Genomic DNA, 18470 nt, shown 5'->3' with positions numbered 1-18470 from the left:
TTGTCTAGTCCCTGTCTCCAACCATCTTCAGGCTTGCTGCTTGTAGGATAAACAAGCTGATCTTAAGCTGCACATTTTTTAAGCCAAGTGGACTGAGCTCTTTTGACCACACCAATATACAGTGTATTCTCCAGTTCTTAATGTTACTACTTTTGCATTTTGTAGAATCATAGAATCCTTAGAGTTGGAAGGAACATCTGAAGGCCACCTAGTTCAACTCCCCTGCAATGAACAGGGGCACCACAGCTAGATCAGGTTGCCCAGGGCCTGATCCAGCCTGGCCTTGACAGTCTTCAGGAACAGGGCATCAACCACATCTCTGGGCAACCTGTTCCAGTACCTTGCCACCCTCATTGTAAAAGATTTTTCCTTATATCTAGCCTAACCTCCCAGAGCTTGATGCCATTTCCTGTTGTTCTGTCACCACAAGCCCTGCTACAGAGTCTGTCTCCTTCTTTCTTACAGCCCCCCTTTAGGTCCTGAAAGGCCGCTCTCAGGTCACCTCGCACCCTTCTCTTCTCCAGCCTGAACAGCCCCAGCTCTCTCAGCCCGTCCTCATAGGAGAGATGATCCATCCCTTGGATCATTTTTGTGGTGCATCCAACAGGCCCACATCTCTCCTGTACTGAGGACTCCCCATCTGGATGCAGTACTCCAGGTGAGACCTCACCAGCACAGAGCAGAGGAGCAGGATCATCTCCCTCGCCCTGCTGGCCACCCTTCTTTTGATGCAGCCCAGGATACAGGTGGCTTTCTGGGCTGGGAGGGCACATTGCTGGCTCACGTCCAGCTTCCCATCCACCAATATCCCTAGATCATTTTCATTAGGGTTGCTCTCAATCCTTTCATCTCTGAGTTTGTATTGGTTGTGGGGGCTGCCACAACCCAACCCAAGTGCAATACCTTGCACTTGGATTTGTTGAACCTCATGAGGTTCAGCAAGGCTCACTGCTAAAGCCTGTCTAGGTCCCTGTGAATGGCATCCTGTCCTTCTGGTGTGTCAACCACACCCCACAGCTTGGTGTCATCAGCAAACGTGCTGATTTCCTTTTTAATGTTCTATTTGTTATACATAGCAAAGCTGTGCTCCCTATGCCAGTCATATTTATAGGAATGCCAAGTAACCTAACTCTTCTCTAACTCCAAAATTTTGTTATATATACTTACCAAAGGTTGGTTTACCTTTTTTGACTTTTAACTGGCGTAAACTTATGCTCAAGTGAATCAAGTGCACAAATCTCATCATCATTGTTGTAACATCCAGAAGATTTCTATTTAGAGAGCATGATTTAACTTAGAATCATAGAAACAAGTTTGAGATGGAAGAGACCTTTAAAAGTTATCTAGATGAACTTCCCTGCAGTGAACAGGGACACCTACAGCTACATCAGGTGCTCAGAGCCCCATCCAGCCACACCTTGAATGTCTCCAGGGATGGGGCACCCACCAACTCTCTGGACAGCCTGTTCCAGTGCTTCACTTCTTGTGTTCTTGGACCTTGCATAGAGACACATGTTGCTGTCTCACCTCTCTCATCAGTTCTTGGTGAACAAAATACACAAAAAATACAGAAACAACCATCATCACGTGTTCCTCTCTTGTGTGGAAGAATCTTGCTGAACTGTGTGAACTAGATTTTAAGAGCATTCAAGACTCACCCATCTCTTTTTGGCAGCTGATGTCAGATGTATGAAATGTTTCCACTCTCCATATTAATAACATGTTGCTGGCTGCTCTGGATGTTTTTCCCCCAGTGGAAATACCCTTCTTTAATCTTAAAGCTTCCTATGACTGAGAAATGACCGACTTGTAATGCTGATGGCTTCACAAACAGACCGTCTTAAAAGTAGGACCTTCTGCTAAAAGGCCGTGGGATTTTTTGTTTGTTTACTCAGAAGTTTAGCAGTTTTGTATAAAAACACTGATTTTGGTCCGTCTTTTCCCTTCCCCTGCTTTGACTGCTCTCTGTGCCAAAAGCTTCTGCTCCTGTCTGTAGGAAGCCCTTTACCACTGGGTGACACTGTTTGATAGTTCTTCACATTTGCAATAGTCAAGTCCTGAAGAAACTGTCCTCTGACTCTTGGAACTTCTGGTTTTGAATTAACGTTCTGTTTTTGTATGAAATGTACATTGACCTACTTCTCCTGAATGTCACGTTTACTGTGGTGCGTAAGAATTACCGGGTAGCACAGAGGTGAAAGCCACATACACATTTTCAGTTGCATGTCTTTACTTTGTGATTTATTCCTGCCAAGTGAATGACATTAGATTAGATGGAAGGGAAGAGGTATGCATGGCATGCCAATGTTCTGTGAAATGCAGTGCTTTCTGGGAACAGAAATGATACAAGGTGCGTAGTTTGCTTTATTTTCTGTGAATTTCAGATTGGAAGCTTAGTGCCAGTGGGTTGGCCAGGGACAAACATTTTGGGAAGATGTGTGCTGTTCACAGCCTTTTAGTTTTTATCCTGTGTCTTTCTGTCCCTCCTCTGCTCTAATAAAACGTAGATGCCAAACAGTTTTACAGGGAAAATCCATACCTGAGTTTTGCCTGCCTGGCAAAAAGAGGACCTGGTCTACATCTGCAGTGGTGAACACAAGTCTTGGTTTCTTTCCTTCCCTGTGCTCTTACAATTACCTTTGTTTACAGATTTTCAAGAGGCACTTTCTCTCCTTTTCTACCTGTAATTGCACAGCTTCATTGGTACATTTTCAGCATTTTAACCAAGGAAGAGAAGAAACTCAACTATGTAGGGCTGTTGGTACATCTAGCTCGTTTCAGATATGCTGACAGAGGTTGTATGTAGGGAAAATTATTTTGGATTACAATAAATTCATTCTCGTTTGTTCTCATGATTTCAGTATAAGGTGAAAACACTCTTAAAGACTCTTGACTCTCTTTCTTTTTTCCAGATAGACTGGAAACTAAGAGGGACCAGTCACTGTGCTCTTACCAGCATCACCTTTTAGCCATTAGCCTCACTGGGGATGTAGGCTCTTCTTAGCACCCAAGGCTTGACTGAACTTAAGAGCACAAGAACAGAGACTGCCTGGTAGTGTTTAAATTGTATGAGAGCCATAAGCAACGCTTTGCATTTGAGAGAACTATGGTAATATGGAACACTGCCCTAGATCTTGCATTCCCTTCCCCTTTAGGTGTCAGTGCCAATACAAACATCTTTGAAATGACCCTTTTTCTTCTAGTTTCTCATCTAGTGGGTGTTTTATCTGTGCTGTGTTGACATTACATTGTCAGCAGTACTAAGGGAAGAAAATGTTAACTGGATATCCTTAAGGTTTGGAGTACTTTAGTTCATTTTAATATGACAGTAGGAATAGTTTCAGTAGCTGGTGAGCCCTGCTTTTCTCCAAACTCATGGCATCACTGAAATTGCTTTGGGCTGCTCTGGTCAAGTGAGCAGGAGCAGCACCACAGTTACTGTGAGGAGTCTCCATGGTCCTTCACTCTTCTTGCAGCTGTGTGGCTAATAAAGCCATTAGCTGTAGGTTCTTCTGTATTTTCCTAAACACAGATCAATCCCTTGCTCCCTGGGTTTGAGGCTGGAGAGCGATGGACCCTGTTCACTGCCACTGTAATCAGGAAGGTGTTCTGAGTTCATGTGATTGTGTTTATGTGGGCCTTATTGCAGTGTCATCTATTAGGCTCACACATTTTTTAAGAGTGTTGCTATAAGATGTGCCATCAGACTGTGGTGAATGAAAGGAGGAGGGTTAAAAATACTTCTAATAAATTAACCATTTCTATTTGCATTTAATAGTAGCTTAGGAGGTCTTTCTTACTGGTGTATTCGAGTGAGGTAATCTCAACGTTATTGCAAAGGAGAAAGGTTACATACATTCAGAGAGCTTATAAAATCTGCCTGTGAGAAGGGTGCTGTTAGTTACATTATTCTGGCATTGTACTGACAGCAAAATTTCAGGCTTGCTACTTCATTTAGTCTGCTGTGATCCAAACCTCACCGTCCCTCTCAGCTGCAGAAGCCTACATGGCTAGAAGCCAAACTGCTTGGACATAGGCTGGCATCAGCATTCTGCCTGGGAAGAGTATTTTGCATTCTATTTTCAGCAACTCTAACTTTGAATGAAAGGGCGAGCTGTGGGAAGTTATTAATGATATCTGTAATCATGGATTAATCAAGTATATCTTTGCAGTCAAGTGCCTCTTGCTGCACTGAGTGCATTTAGATGAAAATGATAATGGTGAAGGGCTTTGATGTTCAGTGTTGAGGTGATTGTAAGGTTCAGTGTGTATAGAAGCAGCTCTTTAGCTTTCCATCCAAGCTGGACTGTGCAAGGCAGCACTGTTTGAGCTGGCACAGTGAACACTTCTTATTCCAATTCTTCTCAAAATGGGAAGGAGGAGAGTAAAACCATATTTCTTCCTAAAGAATGCCTTTGGGTTACTTGTAACAAACCACGAGTCTATGAAGTAGTATAAAGATCTAAAAATATAAGTCTTAAAAACCAGTGTTTGATGGTTTGCAGTACAGCTCAGAACAGATGTTCAGGCTTTTTCCAGAATAAAATCTGATTTCAGGAGGTATCCAGTGTTTGGGCTAATGCTTCTGGGGAAGATATTAATTCAATCATTTAGTAAGACAAAGAGGAAATGATATGAATTTTGCTTTAATGTAATTTTTGGATCCTAGGCTAGTCTTATTTTGAAGTTCATCTGTATTCCTAGGCATTTATTTGTCTGCTTTCTAAGGGTCCTCAAGTCTACCACTGCTTCCACAGCTGTAAATAATTGTGGGAGCCATTTGAAGGGTGAAAATGCCTCATATTTGTACAATCATATAAATGTCTGGTGTCTCACAGGAATTTTTATGTTCAGATCCCATGTGTGTAGGGTGATTTCTGGTATGACAAATACCAGAGAGAAAATAAATGCAATTCCCTGAATGCCATATAAACACAAGCTTTTTTTTTGCATGAACTTCCTTCTCTGAAGCCTTATGAGCTCTGTTGCTGCAAACACTCTGGCATATGGAGAATCCTTCACCCAGTGTTGTTAAGATCTGCATTGAATTTGCTCAAAATGCCAGTGACTGTCCATAGCAGTCTTGGCACATGTCTTACAGGGAGTTTTGCTGGACAAAACTCTGTAGATGGAATAAAAAATGAAGAACACCAGAAATGGACATGTCTCCTGGAGATGTTCCTCTTAAATGTTACTTGCATTCCTCTAGCATGCAATTATTACACTGAGAACAAGCTCAGCCAAAACATCCAGTGAATCCAAATCTCTTTATCTCAGTTTTGTTGTAAGGTAACAGTGAAATGCAAAAATGGATTATGCTTGATGTGTGGATGACTGAAAGGAGTCTCTCCAGCAGCATATTCCTGCCAACTGATTGTTTGGATTAAGACTTGGAAAAATATAAAATACTTTGTGTAGATTCGCAAGACAGAATTGTGCAGAGACCATTCATAGAACAGGCTGGGTTGAAAAGGGCCATATTAATCATCTAGTTCCAACTCCCTGCTATGTGCAGGGTCACCAACCACCAGGTCAGGCTGCCCAGAGCCACATCCAGCCTGGCCTTGAATGCCTGCAGGGATGGGGCATCCACAACCCCCTTGGGCAACCTGTTCCAGTGCTTCACCCTCTGTGAAAAACTTCCTCCTAATATCTAACCTAAATCTCCTCTGTCTTTCCAGTAATGCTGGAACATTATTAATGGCATGTAATAGTAATGCTCTTCATGTTCCACTGTGATGATCTGAGAGCGGCTCTATGTGTTGTGGTTTTTGCAGTGATGAACAGTAGGGACTCACTGAATAATCATGATAATTTTGTCATTCTATTAAACTGTGTTTTTGAACTTAAGGGATTCTGTTATCAAGCTTGGCTGATGTACCAACGTGTTATCTGAATATCAGAATGAAACTCAGTGGTTACACTTCCAGCACAGTTCCTGTCTATCCTGTCTATTGTGTGCTGAACTCTTGGTGCCTCAGTCTCCTTCTTTTGTGAAATCTACCTGTGTTTTCCTAAATGTTTGCTTTGAAAGGGTGTGGGTAGAAATCACACTGTGCTAATTGTGTTGGTTGTGTATTGCAGGACTGGGATGGTGGCCTTCAGTCAGGCCAGCCCAGATTTGCAAAGGGTGGAAGGGGATTCAGTAAGCAGAAGCTGGGTGTCCTCAGACCTACAATGCTAGCTCTGCTTGGAAATCCTAGCTGAAATGACTTGCAGCTTAATCACATGTGGAAAGCGTCTTCAGCTCCCAAAGGAATTTCATTCATTCATGCTTGCTGCTGGTAGAGTTCATGTTACATTAGGAAACCACTATTTCTGACCTTGGAGCTGAATACATGTTTTTAAAAATAGAAATGGGACAGAAGAAAGAATAGACTCCACTTTAAGTTTTTGCCAAAAGCAAACATACAAGTTGCAAAATATTACATCAAACTTTCTGAGAAACGATTGATTTTTCAGGGGCTCGTGTTAGAAAACCAATACGTTGTTCATGACGAACAGTTGTGGGTGATTCTGCATTTTTCATCTTTGCCTGAGTAGATGGAAAACTTGTCTTAAAGAAGCAGCAGGTCATTTTCTGGCTGATTACACAGTTATACTGTACATAGAAAACTATACTTTTATGATTATACGGTACTTTTATGGAGAGCTGTGGATGATAAATGCCTTCCAAGAGTCTGGCAGCCCTACCAGAGCAACAAAGCTGAGAGTATAGAAGAACAGAACTTAATACCCATCCTCTGACTGAAATAAACCTGTAGATACCAGACTTATTTTAGTTGTGATAGGCCTGACGGGAATACCAAGGGAGTATGAATTGCTGCATTCCTATGTAGAAGAAATAAAAGGGGAAAAAAACCCTAGTTTATTCAGTCATTGATAGAGAAGGTAAACTTCGACACTTCTAAGTGATGTGCATTGAGAAATAGGCTCTGTTTGGGGTAGTTCCTTAAGTTTTGGCCTTTTTATAGGACATGCAATTATACAGCACCATGGTCTTCCCAGCAGTGCATGGCAGGAGGATAAGAAGCAGCAGGCAGAAGCGGGAACACAGCTGCCATACGGGAAAAGTTCACCATGAAGATCAGTGAGCCTGGGAACAGGTTGCCTATAGAAGCTGTGCAGCCTTAGGGGACTTGGGACCTTGCTGGATAAAGCCTTGAGCAGCCTGGTTTGACCCAGAGCTGATACTACCTTCAGCAGGAGGTTAGACTAGAACTGAATTTCTTCTCATCTGAATTTTCCAAGGGTTCTTTGTATTTGGTGTTTGTGGGGATAGGTGGTTGCTTGAGTGAAGCAACGACTCTGACGGGCTGACTGAAGTATTCTTATTGTATAGTCAACATCAGAAATGGGTTTGTGCCATCTGCTGCAATATGCTTACGTTGTTTTGAACCACTGGCACTGCTGACAGCTACTTTTTCTTTACTAGTTTCAGAGATCCCAGTGAGAACTGACACTCCCACAGAGTTCAGAAATGCTACAGATGTCCTCACCATGAAAAACTAATGCCAGGGCCACCCTGAGAGCAGCTCACTCTGGTAAGCTGCTTCTCATGGGATTAGCTCTGTAGAAGTGAGATGTGTGAGATGTAGCACCAATAACAGCACACAACCCCCACTGTGCTTTCAAGTGAAGACACTGAAAGGGCTTTACAGGGTTTGTTAGACACATTCAAATCCAGCATGGCTTCCCTGCATCCAGGGACACGAGTGCTGTGGTTTCCCTTCTTCGTCTGTAAGCCCACTTGCAGCTCTGCTGCGTGCTGGTGATGTTCTGTATGAAGGTATCCACATCTTACATTGGAAACCTTTTTACTGTGCCAAGAGGTAAGCGCTGGTAACAGTGGGATCTGAATTAAAACACAGATTCAGCTTCTAATGGAAGATACGTGGCAAACCCCAGTGATTCTCTGACTCATCTCAGAGCTCCATACTCTACAGCATGCAGCATTCGGCTGTTCTGTCAGTCAGGCTGATGGAGGTCTCTGTCTTTTTCTTTCATGTCCCATTGATTCATCTCTGTAAAACCCACATGCTGTGAGGTTGTTTTTTCTTGTCCAATCAAGAGACCAATGTTTTTCACCAAACTGCAGCATGCTGGATTCTGTGTGCTGCTTTCTGTGACAGCAAGTGGAGACAGAACTGCTCTGAATGTGTTTTGTTTCAGACGCTGAACTTTTTGTGGCCATGGCTTTTAGTGGAATGGGATGGATTTTTCTCAGAAGTGTGGTGAGGCGTTGGCACAGGCTGCCCAGGGAAGTGGGGGAGTCACTGGCCCTGGAGGTGTTCAAGGAAAGCCAGAGGGATGTAGTTAGTGGCCATGGTAGGGATGGGTCAGCTGTTGGACTGTGTGTTCTTAGTAGTCTTTTCTAACCTTAATTATTCTATGATTCTATGACTTATTTAAGATCATTACGGCTTTTTGCATGTTTGACTTGGAATATTTGTCCAGCTATTAGAATGAGAGGAATCTGTGTATCCCTGTGAAGGGATGAAGGGTTTTGAAATTGCCATCTATTAAAAAAAAAACAAAAAACAACAGTACTGATGTTTGCACTGAGCACATTAATTTACTAAGACAAAATCTATCCAGAAAAGCTTAAATGTTATTGATGTGGTAAAGTGTACCTCTGCGTGTTTTAATACATTTTCAAAAGGTCTTTCAGTTGATTTACCATGGTCTTCCCCCCCCCTTGTTTTCCAGATACTGTGAGTAAGGACACCGAACCCAAAGATCCATTTCCCGTTCCAAGGAAGATTATGGCTGAACCAGACTACATAGATGATGACAATCCTGAGTTAATTAGACCTCAGAAATTAATTAATCCTGTGAAGTCATCCCGGAATCATCAAGATCTCCATAGAGAGCTGCTTATGAATCAGAAAAGGTAAAAGTCTGACAATCACATGTGCCATTCCCCGACCCCAAACACACAGCTTGAGTTTCATCAAAGTGATGTTTCACCCTACACTCACTGGACATATTTCATTGATGAAAACCTTGTACATGAAAAGACTGCAGTTCTTAACCATGGTGCTTATTTGTTTGAATTGGAGTTCAATTGGTCCAATCCTTCTTTCTGTGAGAATTTTATCTTCATTTCCAAATTTAATCGTTAGCTTTATTTTCAGACAGCTTTGATATCCGTTTTCGTATTGAATCATTATTTTCATTACAAAGGCTTTGCCATATTGCCTACAGTTTACGTGTTGTGTAATCAGTGATGCTACCTACACTAGCTGCAGGTGGGATACTTAAAAACCTATGTATAACCAACAGAATCTAAAACAATGCTGACATAACAGTTGTGTAAGAAAGCTATAGGCTGCTCCACTATTTCATCTGAGTCTTAATCTAACTGAAGGTCTTCCATGTCTGTTTCAGTGCTAGTCAGAAACCACACTGAGGATATCAAACACAAGATCAGTTGTTGATCATTCAGCAAAACTGTGTAAAAGCTTATGTAAATCAGACTTGCCACGTGGTGTTTGTGAATACTCACTAAAGGCTGTTTTCATGAGGAAGAGGTTCAGTTCTCCCACGTCACATTTGATATTTGTTATCAGCACTGTATTTTGTCTTCAGCTCTCAATTTAAATGGATTTTGTCAGATATTTGATAGTCACCAACAATATCATCATATCTGTTTTCACCATTCCCAGCACTTCTAAGTTAAAGAAATTGTATATTTTATTTCAGAAGTTGTTCTGAGTTGTTCTGTGGTTACTTGATCTTTCTTATGTTACAGTGATAGCCTGATGCCTGCTCTGCTGCTGCACAAGTATTTCTTTGTGTATTTTGCAAATTCTGCTTCCTTCTTCCTGGGATGGGATTGAACAGCTGTTGCTTTATATATTGCTTGTGAAGATGTAAAGAATTGGAACTTGATTTCATCAACTGTGCTGAGACACAGGGGCTTGGCCCAGGGGTAGATGAGGGTCTGTTGTTAAATCTCTTCAACAACAAACAACTCTTTAAAACAAAACAAAAGAAAAACAAAAACAACAACAACAACAACAACAAAAAACCCACTGAAAAATAGCTGCCTAACTACACAGAGGAGAAAAAGCCTCCAAGCTTGTGGGACTCCACCATTTAAACAAGTAGAAACTAACATCTGTATAGATTCATGATTTGATGAAGATATCCAGTGTTACTTTGATATCAGAGTGTAATCTTAATGGCTGTCCTAGCAGGAGTAAGTGAAGATGTGTTGTCTTCTGCCTCCTCACAGATTAATTAGAACTTGCAATTCAGGAATCTTATTTAATCCTTTAATAAGATACATAATTTTAGTCCTAGTGTTCCTTGGCCACTTGCAGCTTGCGTGACAGTAGATCCTTTAATCATCATTTTCACATCTCTTCCAATAACTCGAATGCTACGAGGGATTGCAGCGTGGATGCCACTCAGGAAGTGGCTTGGACTTGATTTGCTCCTTTGTCTTTTGCCTTCATTTATCAGCTGCCTCTGCAGTTTTTAACTTAAGGCTGCAGTAACAGATGCACCCTGAGTGTCTTCTCTACAGCCTGTCTACAAAAAACAAAGAACCACTCAAAAGGCATATCACATAGGCAAGGGTGTGGGGATCCCCAAAGTAGAAGTGAAAGAACTATTTCAGAGTGCATTTGAAGATAAAAATTGCTGTTAACACTCTTGCAGGCTTTTTGAGACCCAGGACCTTAGTAAAGTAGAGGAAGAACTACTTCAGTTCAGCTGGATTTGTGTATTTGGCAGAAGAGTTGCATTCTGAAAGTTTCTCTTTTTTTCCCTTTCTGGCAGAGTGGTATTTTGAGGGGAGAAAAGGGCCTTTTCTATGTGTAACAGCAAAATCCTCACAAATGCTAGGCTTAGATACTTAATTCTGAATGAACTGCTTACACAATACAGCATTTCTTTAGTGATGAAGAAGTAGAAATGTTTTACAGAATGCCAACTGAATTGGAAGAAACTGGCCTAAATAGGTGTTTGTCCTATTTTTTTTTTTTTTTGTTAATGGGATTAAACATCAAAGTCAGTTCCCAGCACCACAGAGTTTAAAGGCATTGAAAGGAAGATGAAGTTTCTCAACTTATGATTTTATTGTAAAGGATGTGGAGACTGCACTAAATTAAGTCTATTTTTTTTTTCCTTTTTAAGTTTATGAAAGCATAAAGCACTTGAAACCAGTATGAAGTTCTTTTCTTTCTGAAGAATATCCTATTACACAAAACAGTTGTGCTGCCCTCAATACCCCTTCTTCTCTTATTGTGATTTTGATTAGTTGCAGCTGTTAATTTTAGAGCCTTATTTATTGGTGCAGAAATGAAATACTTTGAGGGTTTCAGCAGCAGAAAATCTTCTTTGAAAAGATGTTTAGGACTCTGTGCTTTATTCTGTGGTACTACCTCTGATACGAGGCTTTTCCTTGATGTAGGTATTAGGTTTGTGTTATCACACACACAGAATCACAGAATGGCCTGGGTTGAAAAGGAGCACAGTGATCATCTAGTTTCAACCCCCTGCTGTGTGCAGGGTCACCAACCAGCAGACCAGGCTGCCCAGAGCCACATCCAGCCTGGCCTTGAATGCCTGCAGGGATGGGGCATCCACAACCTCCTTGGGCAACCTGTTCCAGTGCTTCATCACCATCTGTGTGAAAAATTTCTTCCTCCTCTGCAATAGATCAATAAGGGGTATGCTTTGTTACTGCAAATTGCCACGTATGTGGAGGAATTTCAGTGCTCTGATAGAAGTGGTTAAGCACAGTTTTTTTGCTCTGTGCTAAAGTTTTTAACTAGAAAAATCACGAAGAGGTGATACAAGACACTTACTTAGTCCAGTAGCAGCCTATTTGTTGCTTTCCCTCTCTAAAAGCAGGAGTGAGAATAGAATTGACGTTACAGGTGTTATTTCACAGCCTGACTACTGATCCCTTTTGATTAGATGGAGAGGTCTTCTGCAGGTATTAGTTGTGCTGTAGTTAGGATAAATTGGACACCTAAACCAGTAATGTGTAATGTTACTTAGCAGCTTGCATCTGATTCACGGCTGCCTTCACTGCTCATCAGTATAGAAGTTCCCATTGATTCAGCCCTCACTGACCCAGATGTAGTAGAAGTTGTTAATAGTAGTAGCAGTAGTCATTATAATAAAATATTACTTCAGCTTTTCTCTTGCCTGACTTAATTTTTAACTGCTGAAATGTAATTAAAATAGCATGAAACATAAAATATTAATACAGTCTTGCAGCTTGTTGCATTCAGGCCATGAGTTGCATTATGAGAAATATGGAGCAGCATGTGGTGTTGCTAAATATTTGATTTTGCTGCTAGGGTATGTACACTGATAGAATGTTGCATAATATATGGAGTCGCTCATAGATGCCACTGTAAAATGGCTTTTTAATATATTTTTAGACATGCTGTCAGATACACATGGAAGAATTAGGCGACCACAGATAATACACTGAGAAGTGGTAAAAATATGCATTTTTTGAAAGCTTCTTCAGATTACTGAGTTTCTTGAAATTGAAGTTAAAAATGGCTGGTGTTAAACTCGATGCCGGATGTGCTCATACAACAGTCATCCCATTGAAGACTACAATAACAAAGGCATATTTTGGATCTTTCGGCTCCAACTAATAATGGAATGATGAGGATATTCCAAAATAGAATCCTAGAATATCTGGAGTTGGAAGGGACTCAAAAGGATCATCGAGTCCAACTGCAAAGAGTAAGCTTTTCCATTTTAGAGAAGTCGGCTTGGAAAATATTTTGTACTAACTAAAATCTCATCAGAGCATCCTTCCCCCTTTGTCTGATCTCCAGTGTGACTGCAACTTTTTTTTATGTGGGGTTTTTGTTGTTTTAGCCCCTTTCTGTGTGATTTTCAGCATAGCCTGGGAGCTCTCGCTGTTCTCAATGGAAATAGTGCAGCAGCCAGGCATGGCTAAAGCTGTCATATTGTCAAGGAAGGTCTGAATTAATGATTTCCAGAAGCAATGTGACAAAATCCAGAGGGACGATATGTTTTTGTTCTGTCCATGCAGACTTCTCTGGACATGGTACCCAGTGCAGGACTGTCTGAATGCAGTCCCTCTGCGTTATCAGCCAGCTTTGTTTGTTTGTTTGTTTTCCAAAATTAGTTTTCAGCTCTGATTTGTGATGTTTTTAAAATTGGTTCTTCTGGAATGGAGAAAAGAGGGAAGGCTCAAGATGAAAGCCATATCAGTGAATTATTCAGGAGAAACATTAGCATGTGTGTTAAAGGGAAACATTCTCAGTGATAATATGGCTTCATTTCCACCTTATTGTTGGAGACCAATACATCTTCTGCCTATTTTTTGCTTGTAATTAAATATTTGTTTTTCAAAGTACCTAAATGGGCAGCCAGTTGACTTGAGAAAACCTGCCTACAGGTCACTGTGAATGTCAGCTTATTAAAAAATGGTCTTTCTTCCTTGTTTCCTTCTCCCCTCTACTCCCATTTAATTTGAAGGGGTCTTGCACCTCAGAACAAACCGGAGTTACAAAAGGTGATGGAGAAAAGAAAAAGGGATCAAGTTATTAAACAGCAAAAAGAAGAGGAGGCACAAAAGAAGAAGTCAGACTTGGAAATAGAGCTACTGAAACGGCAGCAGAAACTGGAACAGGTAAGATGGGAGATAACACTGACTTCACACATCAATCTCTGAGCTAGTCACCTGGTGCTCTCTAAGAAAGAGGCAGCAGATGATTTTTGCACAGTTCCTCTGACAAAATGCAAATAAATTTTCTACAGTTAGCCAATTCACACGCTGCCATTGCCTCGTTTGTATGAAGAGATGATCCACCAAGAATAGATGTTAGACTGTAGTGCATTAAAACTAGATACTCGGCGAATAAAAACCTCAGTTTTTTCTTTCTTCTGGGCTGTGTACTAAATGAGGTGACTTTCTAAGGCTACAGAGGGACTTTTTAATGAATGAACCCATTTTTCAAACGAAGGAAAACATTCTCATACCCTATGTACAGAGAATTATATGGAGTTGCAGTCTTTTGCTGGGAAACTTAACTGCTAAGCAGAGGGACAGCCAAATGTCTTTGGGCCTCTTAAGGCACTCTGTGTACCTGAGAGGCAGAATTTATTCAATTAAATACCTTGTGTATTTACTTCTAAAAAAATGAATGCTCTAAAACAGAAATCAATTAAATTTCTCAACAGAAATCAATTAAATCAAATAACTCTTGAAAATGAGGTGTAGTCACATCAATTATTATGTTCGGCCCTTTTTTTCTATTCCAGTTTTTCTTAATCAGGCATAGAAATATTTTTGGTGGGAGAAAACCATTGTAATTTTAAATATATCATCCTGTCACTTTTGCCTTAAGCCCTGAAAGAGATAAGGTCAGCTTTCAAATGGCTTAGTCTGTGGGAAGATGCCTGATTTGGAATTCAGCCACCCAAGGACACACATAGAATAGAAAATTCTCTTAGAAGAGGAAAAGCCTGCCCACTGCATGTGGGCAAGTAAAAGTGTTATGACTTTGTAAGCATCGTAGGGATGTCATTAATTGACTGTGTGACACATGGAGGAATGTTGTTGTGATTTACTGTAACAGGGCATGTTCCTCGTCAGTGAATCAGAGACAAAGGAGACATTACTGAGGTGAGCTAAATAAGACCAACAGCATGGTCTCCATTAATCGGAGAGACCATGGTGTGTTCTAAGATAAAGATCCTTTCAGGAGCTTCTGTTAGTTTTCTAAAGGCTTGTTTCCTTCTTTCTGGTGACGTGACCTGTCTGCCTTCACTGTGGATTGCTAAGCAGTCTTTATTCTGTGCAGTGTGTAAGTAAGGCTCTGCATTAGCACATAGTGCAGGTTTTTATAGTCTGCTGGAATGATCTGGAGCCAAAGGTTTGAAAAGGCTAATAGTTTGTGAGAACAGATAGTCCCAAAGAAATTCAGCTTTATTTTTTCTATGAGAGAAAGACAAGAAGCAGTTTAAATTGTTTTGCACGGCCAGTTATTGAACCCGTCACATTTTTGTCTTTTCTTTTGATTATCTCTTTTATATGCTTATATTTAACACGTGAATCTCTTTTAAGCTGGAGCTGGAGCAACAGAAGATACAAGAAGAGCAGGAAAATGCACCTGAATTTGTCAAAGTCAAGGGTAACTTGAGGAGGACGGTCCAGGAAGCTACAGAAGCACCAGACTCATAGAGGCAGCGCCCACTAAGACTTCCAGCTTTCCTGCTGTGGCTGCAGAGAGACTTTTGCAAGTTGTCTCAGATTTGCCCCATCAAGAGGGAAAAGAACAGCATTCACCTGACACTGAAGATGAGATTTTTATTTCCTAGGACGAGTGGATTATAGATTGTAACAGATCGACTTGCCAAATGCAGTTCTGGGATTGATGCGTGGCATCAGGAGTCCGTCAGTGCAGTGTCATGGACCAGTGCTTATGGAAGTGCTTACTCAGAGATTTTAACCAGGGATAGCAGGGAAGCTTCTTCAGTGTTGCACTGCTTTTTCTCTCTTGTGATTCTAGTTTAGCGGAGGTACACAGATGATATTTTGCTTTAAATCAAAACAAACTCCTCCTGTGATATCTTACGAAACTTTACTGTGCAGATAAGTTTTCTCCATCTAGACCTAAAGCCTGTGTATATCTCACAATTTATTTGTGTTCAGTTGGAATTTTTATCAAATCTGGGATGACAGGAGGTGTGTTGATCATCGATGCCCGTCCCCACAGGGATAGGCACTTGCAGGCAGAACGGGAATGCTTAAAATTCACCAGCAGTGAACAGGTGAGCAGCCTTAAAGCCCAATTCTCCATTTTGCATGTAGAATCTGGGCTATGAAAGAGCAGAAATCCGGTGATCCTTTCACTAGAGAATCAAGAAGCTGATTTATCTCTTTCTTTAAACTTAAAATGTTATATGAAGGTCTGTACAGTGCTACCTGTGTATTTACATCTCTTACCTCTCAATGCAAAATGACCTGTCTTCTAATCTTTGTATTTTGAAATCCTACCTACTTTACTGCTGTGGCCTTTCTCCTCCAAGAACATGCTGGTCTGACTGCAGTGCTAGCACATGACTCATTTGCTGGAACTGAAACCAGGAGTCTTTTCTGCCATCAATTTCTGCTCGGCTGTTGCAGGAATTTTCTGTAGCTCCAGCAACAGAGCACTGTTTAAACCAGACCAAACTGATGGTTGGAATCTACCAAAATGGAGAATTCTTCCCTGAAGAGAGGCATAAAATGACATTCATTTTATCCCGTCCTTCCTCTAGCTTCAACAGAGGGGAAATGTATTACCACCGACTCTTCAGGCCCAATTCTGTCACATTCTGCCTTTCTGCAAGTTATTCCATGACTTGCCATTAAATAAAATACTGTTCAGTTTTATAGGGATGGCAGAATCTGATCCTTCATGCTTATGACTACTAGTGATCCAGGAAAGCCTGGGATGAGGAGGGGGGGAACAGATTACTCATGTAGGATTATAGAGTTGGATTCTTACCTGGGGTGAGATAGATGCAGATATTTTGTCTTCAGAAAGTGGAGAGAAATTCTCATCTTCCTTGCTTAGCATATTCCTAGCTTTCGCTAAGGCTGTATTCATCCATATCAGCTGAGGATCTAATCATAGTCTTTGCCTTAGGATGCTAAATGGAATGATTTTGACTTTGTATTTATAAAGGACGTGACTGTTCGAGAACACTTTTTACTAATATCAACAGTGGCATGTTTGTATTGCGGGGGAGGGTTTGTTGGTTTGTTATTTTTTAGTTTCTTTTGCCTTTCCTGTAGGTATCAGATGTTTTAAACACAATTTCAGCATAGCACTTGGGACAAAATGCTTACAATTAGCAGTGTTTCTTAGAGACAGACTTCAATTTCTCAAGATCCAGGCATTTATTATGAGGACATAATCATATCAGGAGTAAATTGAATTGTGATAAGTGTATTGCCATTGATTTAGATTTGCAGTGTGACTCATATCTAGATGATTAAATGTGAAGATGGTCTGCCAGACCATTCTGATTATGGAGTTACAAGGGACAAAGGCCAAATACAACTCTTTGTATTTTCTCAGAAGAGGAACACTCAGTGCTGCAGGTTCTTCCTCACTCTTCCTTCCCGTATGAGAAGAGGACCTACTTGTTATTATTATAAAAGTTCTGGCACTTGCACTGCTTGGATTTGTTCCATATTGTTGATTGTTGGGACAGTGTTAGAGTTCCATGCCACACATTTTACCCTAACCATTCCCAGCCTACCTAACTTTGTGTGTTGGATTCCACTCTACAATTAACCTTCTGTTCAGTATGGAAATGTCTGGGAATCGGTGAGGAAACCCTCCTCTGGCTTCAGCAGGCTATTTCTTTGCAGCCCTTTGTCTTCAGTGAACATGGCAATCCTACTGTGCAGGCACAGCAAAATGAATGGAGGTGGGTGCAATCCAAATGGCACCGGAGTCGGTAGGGACAACAGTTTCTCCTTGACTTCTGTAAGCATTGGATTGGGCCCTCCAAAGCAGAAAGTATGTTGCTTCCTCTCCATATCAGCTTGTGATTCAGGGTAGTTTCTTGTTACGAAACACAGGAGGCCAGAAAACCCCCTTGTACATACAGTGTGAGGTAGATTTCTTTTGTTTTCACTTGGAGTTCATTCTGCATACAATCAGAACATCAGTGTGTTCATTAGAGCATCTTCGAATCCTGCTGACCTTTTAGTCTAGGAATCCAAATCACTCTCCTATTGATTTGACAAGCAAAAGCCTGTCTTTAATGTCAGGATTGGGCTGGGATGAGTAGCTCTTATGTGGGTAGTCAGCTATCAGAGCATGAGTGTCCTGGGTGGCTACCTAGGTAAGACACTGCTTGCCAACGGAGGTGAGCTATTCCTACCTGTCCTTCAGCTACAGGGGATCTGAAGCAATCCTGCAAATATTCAGTGATTTGAAAATGGCTTACTTACTTTGACCACTTCTGCCTCTAATAAGGCAGTACTTTTTAAAAATTCTTGCTTTTGATAGTACAGTAGTAAATTTTTTAGAATTTTTGTGGCTTTAACCTTCTGTTAATATCTGCACTTGTTTGAGTGTACATATATAAATATATATAAATATAAAAAAGGGAGCCTTAAAGGATTTGTTTTCATAATTTAATATTTTTTGTATTTGCTCTTGTATAATTGTTTTTAACTAAAGGTATTACAAAAATGAGGAATACTTAGAACCAAAGTCATGCTTAATAAAATCTTCTACATGCTTGGAGTATGCAGTGGTGTCTGTCACATCCTGTTGGAATCAAAACTGTGGGGTCTGCACTGAAATATCCAGGTGATATAGAATAGCGAAGCATCAAGATTGTGGTGACTTCTAGGTCCTTAAAACTCCATCTGTATTTGTATATGCAAAACAACCAACAAAGTAATTTGCAGGAGAAAGGTAAGTTGTGTCTCTTAGTCCTATTATCTCCTCATA

General features: G+C 40.8%; 1 protein-coding gene across 3 annotated transcripts in view; it reads left to right on the top strand.

The window, feature by feature from the left end:
- FAM107B (family with sequence similarity 107 member B) overlaps positions 1-18263 on the top strand; it is a 61185-nt gene extending 42922 nt beyond the window's left edge. For 2 of the 3 annotated variants that reach the window (XM_010716416.3, XM_019617587.2), the window contains 3 exons: positions 8710-8893; positions 13486-13639; positions 15077-18263. In XM_010716416.3, coding sequence (XP_010714718.1) covers positions 8766-8893; positions 13486-13639; positions 15077-15193 — 399 coding nt within the window. In that variant the 5' untranslated portion in view covers positions 8710-8765 and the 3' untranslated portion in view covers positions 15194-18263. Of the gene's footprint in view, positions 1-7436; positions 7545-8709; positions 8894-13485; positions 13640-15076 lie in introns of those variants that run through there. The other variant, XM_010716538.4, reaches the window with a different exon arrangement.
- Positions 18264-18470: the final 207 nt, after the last annotated feature.

Source organism: Meleagris gallopavo, chromosome 1 (genome assembly GCF_905368555.1).
Source record: "Meleagris gallopavo chromosome 1, MGAL_WU_HG_1.1, whole genome shotgun sequence".
NCBI lineage: Eukaryota > Metazoa > Chordata > Aves > Galliformes > Phasianidae > Meleagris > Meleagris gallopavo.
Note: the sequence above shows the minus strand (reverse complement) of the source record. Positions and strands in the feature narration are given on the sequence as shown.